The sequence below is a fragment of the Delphinus delphis genome, chromosome 6 (assembly GCF_949987515.2).
Source record: "Delphinus delphis chromosome 6, mDelDel1.2, whole genome shotgun sequence".
Taxonomy (NCBI): Eukaryota; Metazoa; Chordata; class Mammalia; order Artiodactyla; family Delphinidae; genus Delphinus; species Delphinus delphis.
The window spans coordinates 12,199,349-12,226,099 of NC_082688.1; the positions used below are offsets into that span (position 1 = coordinate 12,199,349).

Here is a 26,751-nt window from a genome sequence, read left to right on the forward strand (position 1 = left end):
CCTTGATGCCTACTAAGTTCTAGACTTCGGGAATGCAAGGAGCAGTAAGTCACTGTCCTAAATACCTCTGCCTAGGTGGGACACAGATTTCAATACAGGTACGATAATTGCCGTCACTAAGGCAGCCAAAGGGTTTACTGGTTCCCAATTGGGAGCCAAGTAATTCACGGGCAGTTCAGGATGGCTTCAGGGATGATGTGATTTATGAACGATGGATGAATGGGATTTTGAAGGATGAGTGGTAGGAGGGATAGGGCATGTTGGAGGAACAGCCGGGCCAACGGTTGAGATAGAAGGCCTGGGTTTGCCAAGGAAGTGAGAGGGGTAGGGGCGTGGGGAGGAAGCGATAGGTTGAGCGGTGAGGTGGGATCTAGATCCTGATGGGGCATTAGCTAGGCAATCTCGAGTACTGATCCCGATGGCACTCTCCTCTCCTTACCTCCGCCACCTTTTAAATTGTATATTTCAGGGTAAGCAGAGGACCTGGCCCCTAATAATCCGGGAGGGCCTCCCAGGGGTCCCGGTGCTCGGTACTCTGACAGACGCGCTGTACCCCAACTTCACAACCCGTCTGCTATTCGGATGTTGAGGAGAGCTCACGGAGGGGACCGGCTTGAGTACCGAAAGTGGGACAGGAGAGATGGGACTTGCCAGAATTCGGGGGCTTTTCTGTTATTCCAGGCGTGGGGGGAGTAAGGGAGACTGTCTCAGGATGTCCTTCCGGGACGCCCAGCGGGCCCCAGTAAAGAATGAAGCTAGTTGACACCGGATGTGTTTCCTCCCAGGCTGACCCCACCTTCCGGCCTGGGCCGCCGCTGCAGTGGAAAGCTCGGCTCTGGTTTCTGAGTCGGTGAGTGAGCGCGTGGGAAACTCCGGCAGGTGGGGAAGCCGGAGGAGGAGGCGGAGGAGGAGGAGGGCAGCAGCGAGGCGCGGCCCGGGAGTGGCTGGAGGGGTGCTGCAGGCACCTGGCCGTCAGGACCTTGGTCCTGGCAGGCTTGGCTCGGGAAGACCTATGTGGCGAACTGGAGGATCTTCCAGGCCACCTGTGGTACGGATTCAGTTCAACAGATATTCCCGAAGCTGCCCCTGCTCTGTGCCTGCCCCTGTGCTCGCTGCAGGAACTCAGATGAGCCAGGCTCCTTTTCGTGGTGTTCTGAGAGCAACTGACTCTGTCCGGGAGACGGGTGGATAAATCTTACTTGATTTGAGCCTTCAGCCAAATCACTAGCTGAAAGCGCGAATGTAACATGTGCAGAGGTGTAATTGGGTCTTCTTGTCTGGCCAGTGGTGAAAATCTAAATATCAAAGAAGCTTCAGTGTAAAAGATAGAGGAAAGGTAAAGCCATAACGTTGGTGAAGGCCAAATAATGAAAGATCTTGTATTTGCTAAGAAGGTTAGGCTGTCCTGGAGGTAGAGGAGAGCAATGGAGGATTTAAAGCAGAAGAGTAAAATAGAATTTTTAAAAAAGTTTTAAAAGATGTTAATCTGGTGGTACTTAGGAGGGTAGTTTGGAATGTAGGAGAGTGTCGTATCAAGGAGACTGCATTGGTCCAGGTGAACAGAAGGAAGACCTGCAGTAGTGATGAGGCGTAGGAAGTTTGGAAATTACATTAAGGTTTCTAGTTTGGGAAACTGAGTTAAGTCCACTTAGTAGTGGGCATTAACAATGTCCTTGACCACAAGGCACATACAGTTTAGTCGAGGAGAAAGACATAGAAACTGTTGAGTACAATTCAACGTAATAAGTTCTGTAACAAAAGTATGAAAAATGTACCACAAGAGCATAGAGAAATGCGTTTTATTTTTCTGGGTCTTGAGATGGTTATATAGGGGTTCACTCTTAGCGCCCAGGTTAGAATTTGAGTTGTCTTTTACCCAGTTTAGGTTTAGGATTTTTTAATTGTTTGTTTTTACTATCGCAGTGTAGGAAAGCATCCCCGATCCTTACATCAATGTTTATGTTTTATTTTGCTTAGATTGTGACCATGGCTGCTGAGTCTGATGTTCTGCACTTCCAGTTTGAACAGCAAGGAGATGTAGTCTTGCAGAAAATGAATCTCTTGAGACAGCAGAATTTATTTTGTGATGTGTCAATTTATATTAATGACACTGAGTTCCAGGGGCACAAGGTGATTTTAGCTGCTTGCTCCACTTTTATGAGAGATCAGTTTTTACTCACGCAGTCAAAACATGTCAGAATCACCATCTTGCAGAGTGCAGAAGTTGGCAGAAAATTGTTGCTCTCTTGCTACACTGGAGCACTTGAAGTTAAAAGGAAAGAGCTTTTGAAATACTTGACTGCTGCTAGTTACCTTCAGATGGTTCACATTGTGGAAAAGTGCACAGAAGCTTTGTCAAAATATCTGGAAATTGATCTTACTATGAAAAATAACAATCAACATGCTGACCTGTGTCAATCCTCTGATCCAGATGTTAAGAATGAAGAAGAAAATTCAGATAAAGACTGTGAGATCATTGAAATTTCAGAGGATAGTCCTGTGGACATAGATTTCCATGTTAAAGAAGAAGAAAGCAATGCTTTACAGTCTGCAGTAGAGAGCTTGACATCAGAAAGAAAGGAAATGAAGTCACCAGAGCTGTCTTCAGTAGACATAGGTTTTAAAGACAATGAAATTCGTATCCTCCATGTGGAATCTATCAGTACTGGGGATGTAGAAAATGGGAAGTTATCACAGCCTTGTACCTCTTCAAAAGCAAGCATGTATTTCTCGGAAACACAGCATTCAATGATCAATTCTACAGTTGAGAGCAGAGTGGCAGAAGTTCCTGGGAATCAAGATCAGGGCTTATTTTGTGAGAATACTGAAGGAAGTCATGGTACAGTGAATGAGATTCAGAATCTAGAGGATGCTTTTTCCCTGAGGCACCAGTGCCCCCGGTGCCCTCGGGGGTTTCTTCACGTTGAAAACTATCTGCGCCACCTTAAGATGCATAAACTGTTCTTATGCTTACAGTGTGGGAAAACGTTTACACAAAAGAAAAATCTCAACCGGCACATTCGAGGGCACATGGGCATACGGCCCTTTCAGTGTACTGTATGCCTGAAGACATTTACTGCTAAAAGCACACTTCAAGACCACTTGAACATACACAGTGGGGATCGGCCATACAAATGCCACTGTTGTGACATGGATTTCAAGCACAAATCTGCTCTCAAAAAGCACTTAACCTCTGTCCATGGCAGAAGCAGTGGCGAAAAACTACCCAGGCATGATCTGGAAAGGCAAAATCGACTATAATTAGAATCACACCTTGCTATGTAAGCCTTACATCATTCTGTTAGGCAAGTCTTTCTATAGAAATGCAGCATGTGTAATATTGCATTTCCAACCCTATCTTTGGGTCTTATTTTTGGTCTACCTACACAAGTTATTCTTTCTGAACTTGTACTACCAGTTCCAAAGTGTGGGAGACATGTTAAAGCTGAGAGGATGCTGTCTCATCTCATACATTATATATAAGTCCCAGTGGCTTACCTAGAGAAATAGTGTTCCTCTTAAATATTCTTGATTCTAGTGACAGAGGACCAGCATTATTTCCAGATTCTGACTTTGAGTCTCTAGGTAATTGATATAAGTGTAAAATCCAACCATACCATAACTTCAATAAATTAGGATAATGGGAAGAGAAAATAAATTTTAAAACATGCTATTACCCATTATTAGTGATTTTAAAAACAGGACTGGTGAATTTTTTTTTAACCAACTCTATTGGATTCCAAACTAAACACCAAGGTATCTATTGTTTTAAACCATAAAGGAACACAATTCAAATTCATTTGGAAGTAGCAGACTTTCCTTATACATAAGCTAATATTCCTTACAATAATATTTCCATGAGTTGTTAGTATACATATTTTAGAAATGATTAATTGGGCCTAGGTTTCTTGATTTTATTTAATACGGTTACATTTAATAATTTTGTGGCCAGTAGAATTATACCATTGGCATGAAGCTCTAAGATATTTTTTCTGTTTCCTTTTTGAAATTTATTTTATTTGTTGGTTAACGTACAGTAAAATTGACCTTTGTTTTTGGTGTACAGTTCTATGAATTTTTACATATGTACAGATTTATGCAACCACCACTGCAATTAGGATACAGAACATTCCATCACCCTCCAAAACTCCTTTATGCTTCCCCTTTGTAGTCAGCTCCTCATCCTAGCACTAAACCCAGGCAACAGTTCTCCATCACTATAATTTTGCCTTTTCTGAAATATCATAAATGGAACCTTATAGTATGTTCCTCTTTATTAAAAAAAATTATGATTTATTTCTTTCTTTTGGCTGCACTGGGTCTTAGTTCCAGCACACGGGATCTTTTAGTTGCGGCATGCAGACTTCTTGGTTGCAGCATGCATGTGGGATCTAGTTCCCTGACCAGGGAGCGAACCCAGGCCCCTTGCATTGGGAGCACGGAGTCTTACCCACTGGACTACCAGGGAAATCTGTAGCATGTTCCCTTTTGGTATGCTTTTTTCACTCAGCATAATGCCTTTGAGACTCATCCATGTTCCTGTGTGTGTCAGTAGTTCATTCCTTTTTCTGTCTTGAATTGGCAATATATATTAGTTTTCTTACTGTCACTAGATGAGCAGTTTAAATATGGGTAGCTATTAGTATCCTCTTAATAACTTTTTTCATTTACATTAATGCAATTTTTATAACCCTCCCTAGAGTTTTCTTTTTTCATTTTTCCTGAAGTGTTCTATTTGCCTTTTCCCCCTCAGTTTTATGAGATGTACTTGACATACATCACTTTATGAGCTTAAGGTGTATAGCATAATGTTCTGACTTACATATATTGAAATACTTAGTGCAGTAAATTTAGTAAGGATCCATCATCTCATAGAGATACAATAAAAAGAGAAAGCAAAAAAACATTTTATTTTTCTTTTTATGGGGATATTGACTGAAAAAAATGCACAATGCTAGAGTTGCTGTAAGGACAATAAAGATTAAGTGGTCATGGAGGTAGAAGGGGCAGAGGATCCATCACACCCCACTGCACCCTCTGGACTTCCTGTTAGGTAAGAATTATATACCTCCTACTTCTTTTAGTCACTGTTTTCCAGTCACTCATAAATAAAAATTGTCTGCACAGGGAGCACCAGGGCCAGGGCAGGGGAGGGTGCTTCCCTGTACCATTAAAATGCTCATTTTAAGTTCCTGTCTTGAACAGGTTTAAGATAAAAGCATACAGTTCTGTGGGCCACTTATGTTTCCTCCTAACAAGTTGAAAACGATTTTAATAAAAAGTTGTTTTTGCCAGCAGGTTTCTCACATGTCGTGCTCATGAGGCTCAAACAACTCAGTGGTTGGGAACTTGAGTCTCCAAGTGGTCGCTGTCGGGCAGTGGTTGGATATGGGATCATTTGTTTTTTGGAAGTTTACGGTTTTTTTCAGCCTGTCCTCCCAATTTGCTGAGTCCCAAGGCATCTTGAGATGAGTTTTCTGTCTCTGCATTACCACCTTGTCATCACGATTCCTTGCCAAGATGTCCAGGTTGGCCCTTTTCTTTCTTGTCAGACAAGGAGCTGATAGAGGACTTGATGACCTTCTTCCTGGGGGCTTTGGGCAGCGAGTCCTGGCTGCTGTTACTACTGCTGGGGTTGCTCACGGGGCCATCCTACGAACCTTTTGAGTTGTACACGTCCCTGGTGTTCTCGGGGCTGGCTGTGTGCAGCACCCCCTTGTGCATCTGGTCCAGCCGAAGGGACAGCGGGGAGGAGGGGGCCAAGGTTCCACATTTTATGGTCATCTTGTCATCTTGTCCCGCTTCTCGGGAAGCTGGTGGCCTGGAAGTCTCCTCACTCAGCCCTGGCAGCCAGCCTTTCTGGGGGTGCAGCCACACCACGCTGCTGCTGAAGGAGTCTGCAGGCCCATCTGCCACGGGGAACCTGACATCTGGGACGCTGCCCAAGTGGGGTCGGCCTTGGTGATGGAGCTCCTCTCAGCCTTGTCTGGTCCAGTTAAGCTCTCAGGGCTTCCAGGTTTAGTCTTAGCTGATCCTTACCATGTTGCATTTCTTCTAACTGCGTTTTTGCATTCTCAACTTCTAGTAGGAGAGACTTCTTTGCTAGAGTAGCTGTTCTCTCTTTAAGATGAAGCTGAAGCCTCTTGTTAGATTCTGAAAGAAGCTTGTCAACAGTGTCCGATAAACATTATGTTCTTCATTCATTTTCTCTCTGCCTTGCCTTGGAGAGTGCAGCCACACTCTGGGCCAGCTCTGCCTCCACCTTGGGGAGCACCTCTGCTATCTGCAGGGTCTGCTGCAGCTCCTGCTGTGCCAGCTGCAGGCGTTCTTGCAACTGGCAGTTTTTAGCCTCAGTTTCACGGACATCTCCTTTCAATTTCGTGTTCATTTCCTCAGATTTAATGAGGTCTTCTCTGGCCGTGTACAGATTTCCTCCAGCTCTGTAACGTGAGTAGATAGGGCTGCCAGGCGCTCCTTCATCTGGCTCCGCTCTCTTTACTGCTTGTCCCTGATTTCCCCAGAGCTCGATCAATTTAGCAAGGTCTTCCTCGTGAAGATCTTCCTCAGAGAAGACCTACAGGTCTCCACCATCACGTCCCTGTACAAGGCCCTCTGAGCAGGGTCCAGGTATTCCCACTCCTCCTGAGTGAATTTTATGGCCACCTCCTCAAAGGTCAACCGTTCCTGAGAAAGAGCGATCCCAGACTCCAGTTCTTTCCTCTTCCAGGCATCTTCCTTAGGCTGTTGAAGCCAATCTTGAAAGTTTCAAAGGTACTGTTTAATGCTTGGAATCAGCATACCCTCTTCCTGTGCCACAACCATGCACACATGGGCGACCTCACTACGTGGAATAGACTGCTGCCGACAGTCACAGGAGGGATGCTGCACAGTCATCTCCCACAGAGACCGACAGGTGAGGTTTCCCACACTTTGCTTCAGATCACGCTCGCCCAGGAGTTCCCCGGTGGCCTAGTGGTTAGGATTCTGGGCTCTCGCTGCTGTGGCCTAGGTTCAGTCCCTGGTCAGGGAACCGAGATCCTGCAGGCAAATAAACTTTCCAATATATGAGAAGAGAAGAAGAATGCACTCAGGCCTGGAATAAATCTGACCAGTAAGGGCCACATCCGGATTTACTTGGGGCGGAGGGCCAGGTGCTGGGATTTTAGGTCCCTAGAGAGTCCCACACCAACAGGAAGGGTAGCAGGGTACGGCACAGCACAAATTTACCCTAGAAAGAAGCCCTCCCTGGAGTTTTATTCTGTATTTCCAGAAATGTGCCGAAAGCAAAACCATGACTGTGTAGTTATTTCACTGAGAGCAATATTTCAAACTGCGTTATGAGCCATCGCTCTCTAATATCCCTGTCCACATGTAACACAAAACTCTTCGTTGTTATAGCAAGATAAAAATATAGTGCAGGGAAAATCATATTTTCTAAAACACAGGAACTATTTGTAAAGAAGGCTGACTGGATACATCTTATTTCAAGATGTTCTGTTCCTCCTCTACTCACCTCAGCTTTATTTAGAATTTCTGCTACGTTTAGTTTCTGTGGAAGCCCTTCCACATTTTAAAATGTAATATACTTTGTACCATTTAATGAATTTTGTGATGAATCACATGTTGATTGTTATAAATGTTAAATATCTTTTTTGTGATACTTCTGTGAAAAATATGTTCTTTATAGATTTTTAACTCTGGGAGAGATTTTAAGTAACCCAGCGCTAGTGTTAGATAAGAAAAACAACTTCATAATTCCCAGGTCACTAGTTAGTGACATTGGGTAGGTCACCTCTCCTTGAGCTTTTCTTAAATTTATATGTAAAATAACAACTTTGATCTTGATAATTTGTAAGATCATTTCCAGGTCTAAAATTCTATGATTTTATATTTAAATCTTCCTGAGTTTCTAAGAACAGAGGGAAAAGCAAGTGAGGAGAGTTTTGTGTCTTTATGAATGTTGCTATTTAGTACTCCATTGGAGACAGAACTTTTCTAAATTAAAGAGTGTTTTTCTTCCACTGGAGAATTTGATAGCACAGCGCTCAATTTTCTTTCCCATTTGACCTATGATTGGCCATTTGTAGGCATGAGAACACTTCCCTTTCAGAAATAGTTTGTGATTGAAGTACTTTTCTTATTTTTGCTTCCTAGGATGAAATTTTGTGGGGGAGGGATGGAAATGGGAGGGGAGAGTAAAAGAATAGTAATAAACTATTTCTTTTAGAAATTGGTATCTATCTTTGATGTTTGAAAAAATTATGGTTGTACTATGTTTATGCTTTATGTGTGCCTTGTAAGATTCTTGTGAAATTTTTTGTAAGCACTTTGAGATTTTTGCTTAGGGGGAAGGGGTGTTTTGTGAAAGTGATGGTTGTTATTTATTATTATTTATTCCTGTTCGGTAGCACAGAGGGATCTCAAATCATTCCTAGGAGAGTGTCTGTTTGCATGGTGTTTCTAAACAATTTCAGGAAAATGAAATCTTTTTTTAAAATGCAGGTATGGCAAAGTAAAGTGTTGAATTTATTCACTGAAAACATTCACTTTTAGTTCTTTGTGTTTCTGATATGATGGGAAAAATATGCAGCATGTTTTGGTTCAGCCTCTTCATTTACTGGATTTATGTATAAAGGATCTTGGAAAGACAGTTGTTACTTTGGTGTAAGAGAAAATCCTTGCCATTTTTCCCTGGATGTAACTATCCTATATGTTTACATAAGAAATAATAAAGTGGAGATGGGAATGGAGAATTTTGTCTTTTGTCTAATCTGTGAATTTTAAAGGAAACTATTTTTCCTGGCTATTCATTTAATCATTCATTCAACAAATATTTACAGAGTCTTTACAATATATACCTGTATTAGAAGTTAGGTAGACAGACAAAAATCCCTACTCTCAAGAAACTTGTGTTGTACTGGAGCGAGACAGACAGTAAGCAAGTAAAACCAATGTACTGTCAGATTTTGAAAACGGAGTTGGAGAAAATAAAGCAGGGAGGGAAGGAGAATTGGAATTGAAATTTTAAGTGTGATCAGGTCACCTTTGAAAAATCTTATCACATTATCACATACCACTGTCCAGTGGAATGGAAAAAAGATATGTATATATCCATCGCTATCTAGTTGAATGGAAAACAGTGAACCAAATGAATCATTGTTGGGAACCTTTCTATTGGGTTGGCATATATTTCATAAAGAGAAGTGACTGAAAGGGATAAAAATGCATGTAAGAAAATCTTTGATGTGGCCTATGAATATTTTTTTTTTAAAAACACTGATGTTTTCCTGCCACCTGGGTAGTAATAACCATATGTATATATATATTTAAACTCATTATAGTTTATAAACTACTTTTCCATATGTCTTCTAATTTGTGGTGGGTTTACTTCCATAAACGCTCTTGTTGGACATCTGGTTTCACATTGGAAAGTGACTTGTTTAATTAAAATTCATGGCCATTTTCTTAACCTGTGTTTTTCAGTATCTCATCAGTAACAGAGTACATAGTATCTGCCTTTTAGGATTATTTTGATGAGCATGTGAAACAAAATAGTAAAATTAAAAATTTTATTATGTAACTCAGGACCTGGCACGTAATATAGTCCACTAATGTATTTCCCTGATCCCTCTTCCCAGCCTGCTTCTTCATCTATAAAAACAATAAATTCTACCTTGCAGTTTACTATGAAAAGAAATCCTTCAACAAATATTTATTGAGATATTGACGCCAGAATTTGTGACTGAATTTTTATCCCTGCCATCTTCTGAAGAGCCCAGAATTCTCTCTTTAACAAAGGGATAAGGCGTTAGTGCCAGGCAAACAAATTTTTTTTTAAATAAAATAGGGAGATTGCTTGGCCCCTATGTGGAGAGACTGAGGGAACCTGTCAGCATTTAATTATGGGAGAGTGAGTACAATATAATACAGATGCCTCAGATTATGCTCAATCCATACCACGCCTTCCACAGTGGGAGTCAGACACTGGCTCAAACCAGTGTCTAGGAGGCTGGCTCGAGGCGCATATGAATGTACAGGGAGTTTCCCATCAAGCTCTTCGGCTTGCCCAGGCCTCCTAACAGCACCTCCCACAGTGCTCCAGAGCTCCCTAGTCACGTGAAGGGGTGGTTCTGTAGACCCGAGGAAAACTGATGCGCAGTCCAGGGGGCGGGGGCTACTACGCTTCCCTTCCACCTCCCCAGCTCCCGGTCAGGCGTGATCTCGCGTGAGGTGGGGAGTATCTTCTCGCGAGAACTAGGTCGGAATCCCTCCAGGTCCGCCTCCTTGGTGAGGAGGAGGAGAAGGAGAAGGAGGCGGAGGCGGAGGGAGGAGGAAGCCCCGTCGCGGCCTCCGCCGCCGCCAACGGGGCTGTCCCTGTACCTCCCGATGGAGTTTGAGGCCGTGAAGCCGCCGCCGAGCTCTGCCCCGGCGAGACGAGGCGCCTCCGTCGCCGAGCCGCGCGGTCGCGGGGCTCCCGGGAGCGGCCCTTAGCGACCCCGCCCGGTCCCCCTCAGGTAGGGCGGGGGCGGGCACGATGCGGCTCGGGGCCAGCCTGGGTCCCAGGTCCCCGGCGGTCGGGCGGGTGACCGGTCTCAGCCCGGGGTCTATGCGCTGTCGTCGCCGGTGGCCCGAGGGTAGGAAACCGAGGGCCGCACCTGACACCCGGACCGGGCCCGGAGTCTCGGGCCGGAGGAGGCCCCTCGCCCCGGTAGGGCTTTTTCAGTACCAAGCGCCCGGCGCTAATGGCCACCTCCGGTCGACACCGGCCGAGGGGACGCTTCTGCCCCTAAGGAACCCATGCAAGCAAAGACCAGGCTTCCCTCTCCCTTTTCTACACCAGTTAGTAAGAGTGGGGTTGGAGGAGGTCCTCGAAACCAAGTCCTCTCCTGGCTTTTCGGCTTTCTGCCCTGGGGCTTCCCGAGATCCTAAAGCAGGAATGGTGGAGGCGATCTGAGTGGTAAATAGGGACCCTGGCTAAACAATGCCCTGGGAGGGCTTAACCTCCTGGGAGGGAGAGGGCCGGACCAGAGTGGTTGCACAGTGGTTGTGACGGAGCAATGGCGTTGAAACAGCCAGGGAATTCTGCTATGGTTTTCTTTCCCTCCTTCATTTTTCCTTCTTGGGGAAGCCTCTTAAGGAGACTCTTCCACCATCTTAGAAGAATGGTAGAAAGCATCTTTGTTTCTCAGAAGCAGCTCTACTTTTCTCTGTTCTTAGCTTTCAGGAAGGAAGAAGATGGGGGTAGCTGTCATTTCCATCCTTGGAATCACAGAACAGTTTAAGATACCGGCAGATAGAACCTTGACATCAAAATAGCCTCAAGTAATCACTGACATAAAGTAGATCTAATTTCATGATTCCCACCCTCTTTTTTTGTTTTTAAAATAACTACCTAGTTCCCTTTTAATTCCTACTCTCCCCTTAGCTAGGCCCCTTCTTTTTAATTCCTACTTTCCTCCCACCACCTGTGTTAGAATGACTTTGTATCCCAAATAAAGTGCTTGAGTAATCTTTTTTCTATTTTTGTATTAGTCAAACTTTTAAGTTCCAATAGGAACTTTTGATTAACTTAAGAAAGTTAATGTTGCTACACTAAATTGATATAATTATACCCAAAAGCAAAGAAAGAAGTATTTTAGTTAGCTTTGTGCAGCCTGTTTATAGTTAAAGATAAAAATTTAGTTGTGGCTTCTCGAAACATTAAGAAGACTTCATGGATTCTTTTATCTGTCTAAAAAGCTGCACCACTGTTCTAACATAACATCCCTTTCTTATGTTGTTTACTTCCACATTCAGTTCTTGAAGAAATCGAGGTCATTACATCCTGTCAAAGACCATCTTTCAATATTGCTGTTTTTGTTGATTTGGAGATTGATGTTTTCCAAATTTTTAGAGTTTGGAAAATAGCTAGAAGGACAAAATGTTAAACATACATTCCAGACATGTTTAGAAAAAGCAGATGTTATAATTCAGATTGGCGCCTATTTGAGGATTTAATTGCAGTCGTGTTCATTAGTGGATTCTTTGAGTTACTCCTGATCTGTTATTACTGTGGGGTCAACATTTAAGAAGACTTATGTTCTTTGTTCATATGTTTTCATTAATTCATTTTCTGCTTTTGTAGTTTGCTGTGTCTTCCAGTATAAAAAATGTCAAAAAAATTCTTTTGGGAGGGAAAGCATTTTTCTTTACACAGAATTTTATATTCAGAAATAGAACTTCCACATTGTATGCAATATCAAATAATGATAAATAAACTTACAATAAGATCTTATTATAATAAGTACTTGTTTATTGTTTTGGTTGGACTGGGTTGAAGTTTCATTTTCTATTGATGCAAAAAGGAAGCATGTAGTAAAATAAAGCCAGCTGAAAATTTAAAATAATGTTTTGCACCTAGTCTCATAAATGTTAAGTTACATCTTTATGATCTTCAGGCTTTTTAGTTTTATGAAAACCTTCCTAAGTGTAGATGTAACTTTAACCTCAAATTCTTAATAAAAATTAGTTTTGAGTATTACTTTATAATTTTAAGTACTCTAGAGTTGCACAGTCCAACACTAGCCGCTAGCCACATGTAGCAATTGAGCACTTGAAATGTGGCTGGTGTGAATTGAGATGTGCTATGAGCGTAAAATACACACCAGATTTCAAGACTTAGTCCAAAAAAAAAGAATTAAAAATTAATTTTTTATATTGATTACATGTTGAAATGATATTTTGGATAAATTGGGTTAAATAAATTATTATTAAAATTAATTTCACCTGTTTTTCCTTTTTTTAATGTGACTCCTAGATATTTTATTTTTTCTTTATTTTTTTTAATAGATCTTTATTGGAGTATGATTGCTTCACAATACTGGTTAGTTTCTGTTGTACACCACAGTGAATCAGCCATATGCATGCATATGTCCCCATATCCCCTCCCTCCCAACTACTAGATATTTTAAATTACTTGTAGCTCACATTATATTTCTGCTGGACAGTGCAGTTCTAGAGTACTGCTCTTCCAAGAAGTAAATTATCTGAATAGAAGTAGATGCATGAAAACCAAAAATTTCCTGCCAGAATGTCTTCTTATAATCAGAATAACCAAAAGGCTAAAGACTTTGAAAATATGAAGGGTAAATTTATCCAGTGGCCATTATTTGATAGGCAGAAGTGAGTAATTAAGTTCTATCTCAAAAAAAGTATTTTTCAGGTAGTCATCACTAAAGTAGCAAAACTTTATTGGTTATAGTAGTTAAAATAGAAAATTATCCCATTACTGTTCTAATAGAAGACATTGAAAGTTAAATCTCATTAAAAAACTGAGTTCAACCCCATAGTGGATTTTAGAAGTAAAACTTGGGTCATATATCTTTCATAACATATACTGAAGCATGTATAATAATCTTTTTTTTTTTACGGTACGCGGGCCTCTCTCACTGTCGTGGCCTCTTCCGTTGCGGAGCACAGGCTCCGGACGGGCAGGCTCAGCAGCCATGGCTCACGGGCCCAGCCACTCTGCGGCATGTGGGATCTTCCCAGACCGGGGCACGAACCCGTGTCCCCTGCATCGGCAGGCGGACTCCCAACCACTGCGCCACCAGGGAAGCCCGATAGTCTTTAACATTGTAATTTAGTTCCTTTTTTCCAGTCCTTTTCATAAGTTTGAATACTGAGTTTTAGAACTTACAGATTATTTTCATTGGTTTTGTTAGTTTTATAGGTTAAGGTCTAAATTGTACCTATGATGCTTTAAATATAATTTTTTAAGTCCAAAACTAATTATTTTTAAGGTTTCTGAATTGAGAAGTACTGTTACAGTCCATTTCAGTAGCTTAAGTTTCTCACATGGGTGAACTAAAATGAAAACAATGTTTTAATTAACAGACCTGAGCCCTAATGTTTACGTCTGTATAAAGAGAATTGTGAAATACTGTATTTTTTTATTATACAGTAGTGAATGGGGCATAAACCTTACTCTGACATTTTAAAATCATGTTTCATAGTCCTGAACTGAGTGCATAATATCATGGTGGACTAAGAAAATGAAAGTACTTAGGTGATAAGCAGTTTGCCTTTAATAAAGCAATTTCTAATTTGCATCATGTAAGAGGTGTCTATTACTCTTCCTGTTTTATGAGTTAGTACGCATTACAAGGAACTTACAGCCTGAAAAATTACTTGAGTAAAAATCTGTTTAAGGTCTCCTCTCTAATACAGCATTTCTCACTCCTATGCTTTATCTTGTTGTTCTTCAATTTTAGTAACTAGTAAATAAAATGACTTAATACAAATAATTTAATTTGAATGTTTTTCTTAAGTAGTCCCTTTATATATCTAGAGGTATGGGCTTTTTAAGCCATTTTATCTCAGTTTGAGATGTTTTGGGAGTATCTTTAGGATGGATACTTACTTTACTGTTAAATATAAATGTTATTAGCAATTTAAAACTTTCATAGTTTCAAGTAAGTTACTATGGCATGTATTAGTATAAACCTGCGAGTTCTACACATCAATATATATTATTAGCTTGCTATGGGTCATTTAGATGCTTTTAAAAAAATAAATTATAGAGACAGTAGGCTATCATTTTTGATAATTATAAAAATATTTTCTAGGTAAACATTTACAGAGTGCCTTTGAAAGGAATGAAAGGTCAGTTTTGTCATCACTAATTAAACCTTTCGGTGTTTCAGACAAAATTTTATTTTGTCTTTATCATAATTGAGGAATCTAGAATTTATCAACAGTGGTACTGAGGAAAAACATTTTAAAAAGTCAAACCATTTCTGGTATCTTACCAGGAAAGTTCAGTTTGTAATTTTCCTTTTAGAAAGTTAGAATCTGACACATAGCAGAAGGAGAATTTGGCAAATATTTTTTTCTTTCAAAGGTATTTATTTGATTTCTGCTAGAAGTTAAATGTCTCAGCATTAATTATATTAAAACATCTGCTGTTCTTAGACCTAGAAACACATATGAGATATTAAAACTATCAAGTGTATTCCTGAATAATTTGAAACACTTCAAAACTAGTAGGCGAAAATATGAAAGGCAGCATTTTTATGTTTGGTTCAAACTGAAAGGGCTTTTCTCCCCCCACTGATTAACTTTAACGTAAAGCATTTCAGGATGATCTTGGAAAACTAAGTAAGGAAAGAGTATTTGCTACTAGTTTCCTATTACCCAGTGGCCCATGGTATCCTAACCCACAGAATTAGCATTTCCAAACAGGTGGCCATTAAGAAAAAAATAGATGCAGTGTCTTGTTTTGATAAATATTTTATCAGTTCAAGTTATTAACTAAATTAGGGCTCTCAGCACTAGATTTAACATGAAATCATCCTTCCTTAAAGGTCTTTTCCTTGTATAATTCGGCAGCCTAGAAGACTAAACATTAAACATGTTGAATAGTTTCAAGGAGTGATGTGCTCACCTGCTCAGTGCTCATCTCTGAAGTTCGAAGCAGACTTTTTAAGATTGATGGCATTGACAGATGCGGAAATGTAAAAGTGAAATGTGTAAAATAAAGTAAACATAGTTTGCAAGATTTGGGTAGTTTATAAATAAAGATATTAGATACTTTGCATCAGAGCTGTTTGAGGAAAAGTTTGTGTAGGTGCTTTTTACACAACAAGTTCTGTAATTCATTTTTACCAAGGTATTTTTTAAAACCTTAGTTTTTTTGAACATAAAAAGCACAATAAAGGCTAATAGAATTCCTCATTTGAGTGTGGGGTTATTTGAGAATCAGTTATACACTTTTCTGTCCTGAATCTGATTACATTTTAAACATCTAATTTCTGTGGCACTAATATATTTGGATTGGTAAACGTTCTTATGAAATAAAGTATTGGCTGATAATTGCCCTAAATACCTAGATTTCTTGTTCACCAGAGAGCATCTGTCAGACTTATATAAGTTTTGAATTGGACGATGCAGAAAATTTGTGAAATGTGTAGTGTTCAAGTTCGGGATCTAAAGATTGTATTTTAATTTTTATATATATTTTTAAAATTATTTATTTATGTATTTATTTTTGGCTGCGTTGGGTCTTCGTTGCTGTGCGCGGGCTTTTCTCTGGTTGCGGCGAGCGGGGGCTACTCTTCGTTGCGGTGCGTGGGCTTCTCATTGCGGTGGCTTCTCATTGCGGAACACAGGCTATAAGGCACGCGGGCTTCAGTAGTTGTGGCAAGCGGGCTCTATCTAGAGCGCAGGCTCAGTAGTTGTGGCACATGGGCTTAGTTGCTCCGCAGCATGTGGGATCTTCCTGGACCAGGGCTCGAACCTGTGTCCCCTGTACTGGCAGGTGGATTCTTAACCACTGTGCCACCAAGGAAGTCCCAGGATCTAAAGATTTTAAATTACAGGTTTTGATACTAAATATTTTATTAAAAATTATGGAATGTTTTAATCTTAGGAATAAGAAAAGAAAAATCAGTCATGTTTTTCCGTGTGCCTTTTAATCATATGCATATATAAAGATAGAAATTTAAACAGTTGACCCTTGAATAATGCTGGGGTTAATCCACATATAATTTATACTTGTCCATCTGCATCCATGGTTCCTCTGCATCTGTGGATTCAATCAGCCATACTCCGTAGTACTGTAGTATTTACTACTGAGAAATATCTGTGTATCTACCAAATGTAAAATGGATGGCTAGTGGGAAGCAGCCGCATAGCACAGGGAGATTAGCACAGGGAGATCAGCTCTGTGCTTTGTGACCACCTATAGGGGTGGGATAGGGAGGGTGACGCAGGAGGGAAGAGATACGGGGATATATGTATATGTTATGTATATGTATATGTATAGCTGATTCACTTTGTTATAAAGCAGAAACTAACACACCATTGTAAAGCAATTATACTCCAATAAAGATGTTTAAAAAAAAAGCATTATTAAAAAAAAGAGAAAATTATATGTGTATAAGTGGACCTGGGCAGTTCAAGCCTGCATTATTGAAGGGTCAACTGTATTTTGCTGTTTTTCTGTTTAGAGTTATTAGATAAGAATATTATTTTATTCTTCAACATCTTGCTCATTGGACCTGACAGTTTTGGGGAGATATATATATATATATATATATATATATATATATATATATATATATATATATATATCTCACTAACTGATATGTTTTGTCAAAAGTATTGTAGGGAATTACATTCAAGATTTGTATTTTCTTTTTTTTTTTCTTTTACTTTGGCACTGTATTTTAAGGTTAGCATCATTCTTTCATTTATGGACAAATGGCTCTATCATTAACAGTCTTCTCTCATACTTTTTCAGTACCTTAGTTAGCCTCATAGTCAAGTCCTGACCAGAGATTTCCTCTTTTGTGAAACTGCCAAGGTGAACTATCCTTGACTGACTTGGTCATTCAGGTGGCAAAGCTGTTCCTTCACTCCTGACTCACCGTGATTTTGTTTGGATCAGTATTTCCAGAGTTCACTAACTCTTAGGTCATATCTTACTATGCTTGGGGGTAGTAGATATCCAAGGGAAACACTTTTTTTTTTTAATTAGCAATCCAAAGTAATTTGTTTTTCTGAAAATGAAATTGTGGAAAGTTAATCTGTTTATTTGATGTGGTCATTAAGAAAAATACATGAAAGCTTTGATGCGCAACTGATATAAATATGTTTAGTCAGAAGGAGCACTATTAGGATATTGTTTCTGCACAAAAACTTTTCAGAAATTTAATTCAGCAAATAGATTTAAAGAAAAAGATGTTCAAAGCATATAGAATTATTCAGAATTGTTTTAGGTTTTGGGCCTCCCTGGTGGCATAGTGGTTGGGAATTCTCCTGCCAATGCAGGGGACACGGATTCGATCCCTGGTCCAGGAAGATCCCACATGCCGTGGAGGAACTAAGCCCGTGCGCCACAACTACTGAGCCCACGCCTAGAGCCCGGGCACCGCAGCAAGAGAAGCCACCGCAATGAGAAGCCCGCACGCAGCAATGAAGACCCAACACAGCCATAAATAAATAAATTTATTTTTTAAAAAAAAGTGTTTTAGGTTTTGAAGCTGTGATGGTTGACTTAAACAGTTAACTGTTGAAAGGTGAATGATGAATATGTGGTTAATTCTTACTTTTGTCCATTTCCAGCTTACAAAACACTACCCAGCAAAATAATGATCTGCTAGACTGCTAACCCGAGCATCCAGCTTCCACAATGCCTGTGCAGGCAGCTCAATGGACAGAATTTCTGTCCTGTCCAATCTGCTATAATGAATTTGATGAGAATGTGCACAAACCCATCAGTTTAGGTTGTTCACACACTGTTTGCAAGACCTGCTTGAATAAACTTCACCGAAAAGCTTGTCCTTTTGATCAGACTGCCATCAACACAGACATTGATGTGCTTCCTGTCAACTTCGCACTTCTCCAGTTAGTTGGAGCCCAGGTAACCTTTCAGGATTTTACGTGTTTGATATAAGTAATAATTATAGAACTTTGTTCATTAAGGGGTACAAAGTATGTTTAGGGATATTTGAGACATAAAAAATACTCAGGATACCTGATTTTCATTATTGTATTCCGCAAATGATTTTCTTTAGATAATGTCATAAATCCTTATGCAAAACTGTAAATTGCATATAATTATATATTTTTTTGTATTCAGTGTTGTGGTCAAAAGTTATGTCTTTTTTGTTTTGTTTTGTTTTTGTTTTTTTTGTTTGTTTTTTTGCGGTACGCGGGCCTCTCACTGCCGTGGCCTCTCCTGCCGTGGAGCACAGGCTCCGGACACGCAGGCCCAGCGCCCACGGCCCACGGGCCCAGCCGCTCCGCGGCACGCGGGATCCTCCCAGACTGGGGCACGAACCCGCATGCCCCGCATCGGCAGGCGGACTCCTAACCACCGCGCCACCAGGGAAGCCCCAAAAGTTATGTTTTTAAGTGATTTTGGTGGATAAGAAACATTTTTGTATAAGCATATGTAAATATTTAGTCATTAGGGTGCGTGAAAAGAAATGTAATCAAAGCTTTGGCCAGAAATCAACCATCTATAACCCTTAAGTGGAGGTTTTTTGGTTTTCTTTAAAACTTCACTTGACTTTTAGGATGATATTATAAATGAGAAAATAGGTCTGTATAGGTATATATACATATATAAGATGTATATATAGAAAACCAATTTCTAGAGTGTCAGTAACAAATTCTGCAGTTTCTGCTTATGCTCATATGCTATAGAAATAGCATATCTTATTTATCATTTTACTGAATCAGCAAGACCCTAGATTTATCATAATTTTCATATAATGAGGGCCTATTTTGTGTTAGGTATGATAGTAAGCAGTCCACATCTATTATCACTAATTCTTGTCATAGTTCTTCTGGTAGTTATTATCCCCATTTTACAGGTGAGGAAGAAGATGAAATTCTGTACTTCATGTACTGCATATTAAAGCAAGAAAGTAAGGATTTTTCTGATTAATCACTTCTTAGAAAATTCAGTGAATTAAAATACTCCATTCCTTTAGTGTCTTGATATTTGAGGTTTTCCTTTTAAAGCACATTTCTTTTCAGTGTTCATAATCCAGTTAGACACTCTGAAATCAAGATGCATCTATTTATCAATAGTGTGTCATAAATTAATTGGCAGTTTTTTCCTTAATGGTGCATAAAACAATGGTGCCTCTTGCAAACAGTGGCATCTTAGATTCAATAAAATACTGTAGATTATTTGTAATAATACTAGCTATCATTTAGCATCTGCTATAGGTCAGGTATTGTGTTTTTTCACTTATAAATGTTCTCTCAGTTGGTCCTTAAATTATCTTGCAGGTCTTTACAATATGACTTCTATTACCTTTTCTATTACCTTTTCAGCCTTATCTCCTGCTCTGTCCTCACTCTTTCTGCTTAAGCCACACTGGCTCCCTAACCAATTGTCAGATGTACCAAACTTGTTCCCACCTGAGGGCTTTTTCAGTGACTGTTATTTTGCCTAAGATACTCATTTTCTCTCCTCTTTCAAGTCTATATTCAAATGTCATGATTCCCAAGGAAGCCTATCCTGACCACCCCTGTTAAAATTGCAATCCCCCTCCAACACTCTCAAATCCCCCTTATCCTTGCTGTATAATTTTTACTGACCACCTTCTATCATACTATGTATTTATTTTTTTTTTTAAATTTATTGACTGCTTCCTCTTTACTAGAATGTAAGCTACACAAGGGCAAGATATTTTGTCTGTTTTGCTCATTGATAGATGCCTACTGCCTATAACTGCTTGGCACGTGGTAAGCACTCCATGAATATAAATATTTGTGAATTAAATTGAATTTTCATAATGGTGCTGTGAAATAGGGATTTTCATGTTCATTTTGCAGATAGAGAAACCATCTTGAGCAGTACAAACTAGACTTGGAGCAGTTAAATAATTTACTCAAGATCATTTGTAGCAGTTGCAGAGCTGCCCAAGGTTTTACCCAAGTTTTGACCTTTCATTGAGAACAAGGGGGGACAGACCATAAACAATAAATATAATAAGTAAGTTATATAGGGAGCAGGTGCCAAGTGCTTAGGGGAAAAAAGTTCTTGCCTTTTTTTGCTACTTTTTATTTTGAAATACTTTTTTTAATTGCGAAAAACAGTACACAGAGAACCTGTTAACTTTCTGCAGCTTCCCCTAATGTTAACATTTTTCAAAGTTATAGCATAGTTATCATCCCTGAGGAATAACATTGATACATTGTACAATTAACTACCTCCTTTTTTCCTCTCATTAATTCACCCAGCCCATGCTATTAAATATGATATCCTTCATTCTTGGAAAGCAGATTGGCTAGGTGTTTGGCTTTAATTTCACTTAAACTACTTTGATTGTCTGTGTATTAGAAGTTTATACTCACCAAGATTATTATCAAATATAAAATTAACAATTGCATGAACTGGATGAGTGTATTTCTTCAATTTTTCTTTGTTTTTTAGGTACCAGATCATCAATCAGTAAAGTTAAGTAATTTAGGTGAGAACAAACACTATGAGGTTGCAAAGAAATGTGTTGAGGATTTGGCACTCTACTTAAAACCACTAAGTGGAGGTAAAGGTAAGTTCATAAAAAAGTACTTTTATGGGTGAGTAGGACTTGGTAATACATTAATTTTGGAAGACTTGATGTTGATACTCTATTAAATAATTTTGAGTTTTGATAAATGAGTTTGCTTAAAGGGATCATGGAAATCTTTTTGATTGAGAACATTATACTATTTTCTAGAGATAATCAATATTGTTATTAATTTAAGAATTCATCAGACATACTACATATTGAGATTTATACAATGTTTATATTCACTGATTAAACTAATGGTGCTATAGCAGAATATTAGTTTTAATGAATCCTACTAAGACAATTTCATGTATTCATTCAGTCATTTATTAAATTTTATGGAGCACTTACAGTTAACTTACATAACTTACATGTTAGGGTCTTCATGGAGCCCACAGTCTATTGGGGAGATAGGCATATAAGCTCAGTAAGTTAAGTGCTGAGACAGAAATGGAATTCTCTTCTGTAGGTAGGTAGCAGGTCATAGATGTAATAAAAAGTTGTTGAGTGAGTGAATTAATCAAGTATTTATTTTGTATCTGCTCTGTGCTTTCCACTGTTGGATATTTTGGACACTGGCTTCCTTGAGAAACTTATCCTATCTACCTCATTCATTCATTGAACAGATACTTAAAGAGCGTATCCTAAGTACCAGGCACTATGTTATAAATGATAATTGCTGTGGAAAGAAAACAGTATAGTTAAATGGATCAGAAATGTCAGAGTGAGGGGAAAAGGGTGGGTTGCAATTTTAAACAAGGTGATTAGTGTAGACCTTGTTAAGATGGTAGCTTTCGAACTTGAGATGAAACAAGTGAGGTAGTTAACCATGTAGGTTACTGGGAAAAGACTGTTCAAGGCAGAAGAAATAACAAAGTCCCCAAGGCATGCCTAGTGTCTTCAAAGAACAAAAACAGGATAATGTACGGAGAATGTACCTGGAGTAGGGTGAGTGAGGGGGAGAGCAGTATGAGGTAATGAAAAGGAATGGTGAGGCCAGATGTTGTACAGACTTACAGGCCATTTTAAAGACTTGAGCTTTTACTCTTAGTGAAATTGGGGAGTTACTGTAGGATTTTGAGCCAGAGGAATGACATGATATGACTAATGGTAAAAGGGTCACACTAGCTGCTCTGTTGAGAATTCAATGTAGAAGGACAAAGGGAGAACCAGGGTATTGGCTGACGGGACAAGGTTAGTGGAAGTGCAGCTAGTGAGAAATGGACAGTCTGGATGTTTTTTGAAGGTAGAATCAAGAGAATTTCCTAAATTATTGGATGTGGGTATGAAAGAAAGAGCAGGGTCAAGTATGACTCCTGAGTTTTGGGGTCTGAGCACCTGGAAAGAGAAGTTACCATCAATTTACACAAGGAATACTGCAGGGACATTAGGTTTAGATAGGAAGATCAGGAGTTCAGTTTTGGTCATGTTGAATTTGAGATGTCAAATCTTCACTTGGATGCTGTTAGGTAACCAGTGGATATATGTTAAGGAATGAGGCATGAGTTGTAATTTTGGGAGTCATTGACATACAGGTAGTATTTAAAGCAATAAGACTGGATGAGATCACCTAAGTAGTGAGTATAGATAGAGAAGAAAACAAAAACTGGGTCCTAGGCTGTTTAACATTAGGAAGTCAAGAAGAAAAGATGAAATCAGCAAAGAAGACTGGAAAGGAAGAAGGAAGGAAGAAAATAAAGAGACAGAGGTGTTCTGGAAGCCAAGTAAAGAATGTTTTTAAAGGAGTTAAGAGTGATCTGTGTTGAGTGCTCTTGAAAGGTCAGATAAGATAAGGATTGAGAATTGACCATTGATTTAGCAAAGAGGAGGTAATTGTTGTTATGAGAAGAGCAGTTTTGGTCAAGAGATAGTGGCAAAAACTTGATTGGAGTAGGTTTTAAAGATTGTGAAGCAAGGATTTGGAGATAGTGAATATAGACAACTCTAGAGGATTTGCTGCAAAAAGGAGGAAAGAAATGGGGCAGAGCAGGTAGGGGAAAAGGGATGAATAAAAAGATTTATTAATTTTTTTAAGATGTATGAAATAACAGCATGCTTGTTCTTACTGTATGTTGATGCAAATGATCAAGTAGGAAGGGAACAATTGATGATGTGGGAGAGAGGGAAGAATTGCTGGAGCAATATCTTTGAATCTGAAAAGGGAATAGGATCTAAGATTTTGTCATTAAACCGTGTTCTAAATGTTTTATATACAAAACAACAACAAAAAAAGCCCCCAAAACTAGAGCTGTTGTTAATCATTACATTTAGATTTTTTCATTTATTTAGGTCTAAATTTATCTTCAATAGTTTTAGTGAAGATGAAGAATAGACTAAATAAACCCAAATTACTCTCTTTTGTGGGACACACGTAGCCTAGAGAATAGGATACCCAAATAAAATTCGAAGTAACTAAAAATTAGGCTGCAGTTACCACAGAGAACAGGGAAAAAATAATCATTGTTAAAAAATGAAAGTACCTTATGGGGACTGATTAGGAATTGTGGCTTAATAGTTAAATACTAGATATTTTCATTAAATAGATAATGAAATTTGACTTGTCTTTTTTGATTGAAAAAAACTGTAGTTTCCTTTTTTCCTAAAGGTGTAGCTAGTTTGAACCAGAGTGCACTGAGCCGTCCAATGCAAAGGAAACTGGTGACACTTGTAAACTGTCAACTGGTGGAGGAAGAAGGTCGTGTAAGAGCCATACGAGCAGCCCGTTCACTTGGAGAAAGAACTGTAACAGAACTAATATTACAGCACCAGAACCCTCAGCAATTGTCTGCCAACTTATGGGCTGCTGTCAGGGCTCGAGGATGCCAGTTTCTAGGGCCAGGTAAGATAGATCACTGTCTTGCCTTTCTTATTGGCTATCAGAGCTAGAGGATGCCAATTTCTAGGAGTAGGTGAGAATACTCAGATTTATACTTACAAATATTGACATAATCAAAGATAAATTAGTTTTTATTAATCATAATTTATATGATAAACAGTGTGATAGTGTTTTAGAATGAATTTCTCATTTCTTTAAGAAAAGTGACACAGATCCAATTTTACAAATTAGAAAAGTGAGTTAGAGAGAGGCCTAATAATACACAGGTAGTAAGTAAAGAAAAGTAAACCTTTTTATGAAAGAAATTAAAAGTTCATGATTGTCTTTAAAATTGGGAAACAAATTATTAGAAAAAATAAGAATCATCAGGGGATGATTCCTTTATAGTTACCATCATCTACATTCTGTTTAAAAAATCTTTACCTGTACCCAGGTTATGAAATAGTTTCCTTTGTTATCTTCTTAAAGCTTTATTGTTTTGCCTTTCTTATTTAGAACTATAGGCTAGGAAGAATTTGTTTTTGCAAAGGAAACTTTTTTACTAAGTGGCATTGGGACCACTGGATAGACATGTGGAAAAAGATAAAATTGGATGTAATTTTTTTTCTTCTTCTATTTCTATTTTTCATGGATGTATTTCTTTTTTAAAAAATATTTTTCTATTTATTTATTTATTTATTCTTAGCTGCATTGCATCTTTGTTGCTACACCTGGGTTGCGGCGAGTGGGGGCTGCTCTTCGTTGTGGTGCGCGGGCTTCTCATTGCAGTGGCTTCTCGTTGCGGAGCATGGGCTCTAGGCACATGGGCCTCAGCAGTTGTGGTGCACGGGCTTAGTTGCACCGTGGCATGTGGGATCTTCCCGGACCAGGGCTTGAACCCATGTCCCCTGCATTGGCAGGCGGGTTCTTAACCACTGTGCCACCAGGGAAGTCCCCATGGATGTATTTCTTAATACTCCTTAGCTACATAAATCCAAGTAGGTTAGAAATACTCATGATTAAAAAATAAATTGTATAGGTAATAAAAACAAATACATGAGTGAATTCCTTTATAACCTAGGAGTAGGAAACACTGTTTTCTTTGGCTCCACATCCAGAAGTGATAACAGAAAAGATTGGTATTTGACTATATAATTGTTTTGATTGCATCATAATAAAACATAAGAAAAATTAAAAAAAAGAGAAACTTGGGGAAATATTTATATCACATACAGAGGGCTAATATAACTAATGTATAAGGTACTTGTAAAAACTCAGAAGAAAAATACCAACTACCCAATTAAAAAATTGACTAAAGGTGGAAACAGACAACTCAAGGGAAAAAGTAATGTAAATGGTCCTCAAACAGATAAAAATGTGCTCAGTCTTTCTCATATTAAGAGAAATATACATTAAAATTATAGTGAAATACCATTTCTCACCTATCAGATTGGCAGAATTCAGAAGTCTGACAACTTTTGTCTCTTGTCAAGGCTGTGGGAAAACAGGTGCTTTCATCCAGTAATAGTGGGAATGCAAAGTGGTGCAAACTTTAAAGAGAGGGATTTATCAATATCTAGCAAAATCACCTCTGCAGCTACCCTTTGGCCCAAAAGTGCTATTTCTAGGAATCTGTCCCATAAATATAGCAAAAAATGCAGAATGCATAAAGTTATAAAGCACTGTTTATAACAGTAAACAGCTGGAAGCAACCTGAATAGGAGACTGGCTTAGTAAACTGGTATATATATCCTTCCAGTGGACTACCATGCATCTGTTGAAAGTAATGAGGAAAATGTATATATTCTTCTGGGTGTGATTTCTAGATACATTAAGTTAAAAAATAAAAGCAAGGTGCAGAATAGTGTACCTGTTACAGTAAAGCACACTTTTAAATAGGAAAGGGAGAGAGAGACAACCATTTTCTAATTATTTGTTTGTATTTTCCAAAGGAAGCAATGGTAGGAAAAATTTAAAAATAATAAGCATGTAGAGTAGGGAAGAACCAAGAGAAAGTAGATAGAGACAGAGGCTAGATCTCGCTCAGTGTACGTTGATTTGTAGTTTGTACCCATGTAAATGTTTTATGTAATCATAAAACAATTCTTAGTAAATATAAGTTTTAAAAATTTAAATAAAATGAATAAAACAAAAAAACACCTAAGAATGAAAAGCTAAAACATTCATAAGTTGGTAGCATATTCATCAGGAATGAACTATTTCAGGTGACTTTAGAACACAGTGTTTTTGATTTTTATATTCCTAGTGTGATATATAATAAATTCTAAATTGCATTCACTAATCATATTGTTTATAATTCTATTGGTATTGTTATTTTGAAACTATTATACAGACACACAGTAGGATAAAGCAAGTAGGTAATTATGTCAATGCCATCAGGAACCAAGGTTTTTGGCATTTAAAAAAAGAGAGATACTTTCTTAAAAAAAGAAAATATGAAATCAAAGAATTTATGTAAAAACCCTGCATTCTTAAATTTGAATTGGCAATATAAGTACAGACTCATTTATTTTTCTTTTTCTAGAAAATGACTGTTTCCTAGCTCTGTCTACTTAAAAGGCTTGGAAGCAATGAATAGCCATAGCACCCAAAGTGTGGCCTTTAATAAATGCCATTTCCTACTAAAAAGAAGCAGGGCTCTTTTAATAAATTTCTTATCCCAGTTTTAGGGTAGAAAAGTACAAGATGAACCTGGGAAGTCTTGTGCTAGAAAGCAAAAAAGCTATTGAAGACCATCAGAATCTTGTCAAAAGGACAGAATCTGAAAAGGCTCCCACTGGACAAAAGTGGGACAATCTGAACCTCCAAATGAATAATGACTATAATGGATTGAACACATAAAATGTGTGAAAATCGATGATC

General features: G+C 38.7%; 2 protein-coding genes and 1 pseudogene across 3 annotated transcripts in view; 2 read left to right on the plus strand and 1 right to left on the minus strand.

Annotated features, from left to right (window-relative positions):
* Positions 1-797: 797 nt before the first annotated feature.
* On the plus strand, positions 798-4,906 carry ZBTB6 (zinc finger and BTB domain containing 6). Its single transcript, XM_060014187.1, has 2 exons — positions 798-850; positions 1,978-4,906. The coding sequence occupies exon 2, from the start codon at positions 1,987-1,989 to the stop codon at positions 3,259-3,261; it is 1,275 nt and encodes a 424-aa protein (XP_059870170.1). The 5' UTR covers positions 798-850; positions 1,978-1,986; the 3' UTR covers positions 3,262-4,906.
* A 134-nt stretch (positions 4,907-5,040) lies between these two features.
* Positions 5,041-6,894, minus strand: LOC132426868 (liprin-alpha-1 pseudogene; annotated as a pseudogene).
* Positions 6,895-10,293: 3,399 nt separating this feature from the next.
* Positions 10,294-26,751, plus strand: part of RC3H2 (ring finger and CCCH-type domains 2) — a 52,804-nt gene continuing 36,346 nt past the window's right edge. For both annotated transcript variants that reach the window (XM_060014189.1, XM_060014188.1), the window contains exons 1-4: positions 10,294-10,514; positions 18,106-18,403; positions 20,936-21,053; positions 23,659-23,892. In XM_060014189.1, coding sequence (XP_059870172.1) covers positions 18,173-18,403; positions 20,936-21,053; positions 23,659-23,892 — 583 coding nt within the window. In that variant the 5' untranslated portion in view covers positions 10,294-10,514; positions 18,106-18,172. The remainder of the gene's footprint in view (positions 10,515-18,105; positions 18,404-20,935; positions 21,054-23,658; positions 23,893-26,751) is intronic.

What these genes read in the sequence shown, in the direction of transcription:
- ZBTB6 (XM_060014187.1), top strand. Translation starts at nt 1,987, where the DNA reads ATGGCTGCTGAGTCTGATGTTCTGCACTTCCAGTTTGAACAGCAAGGA.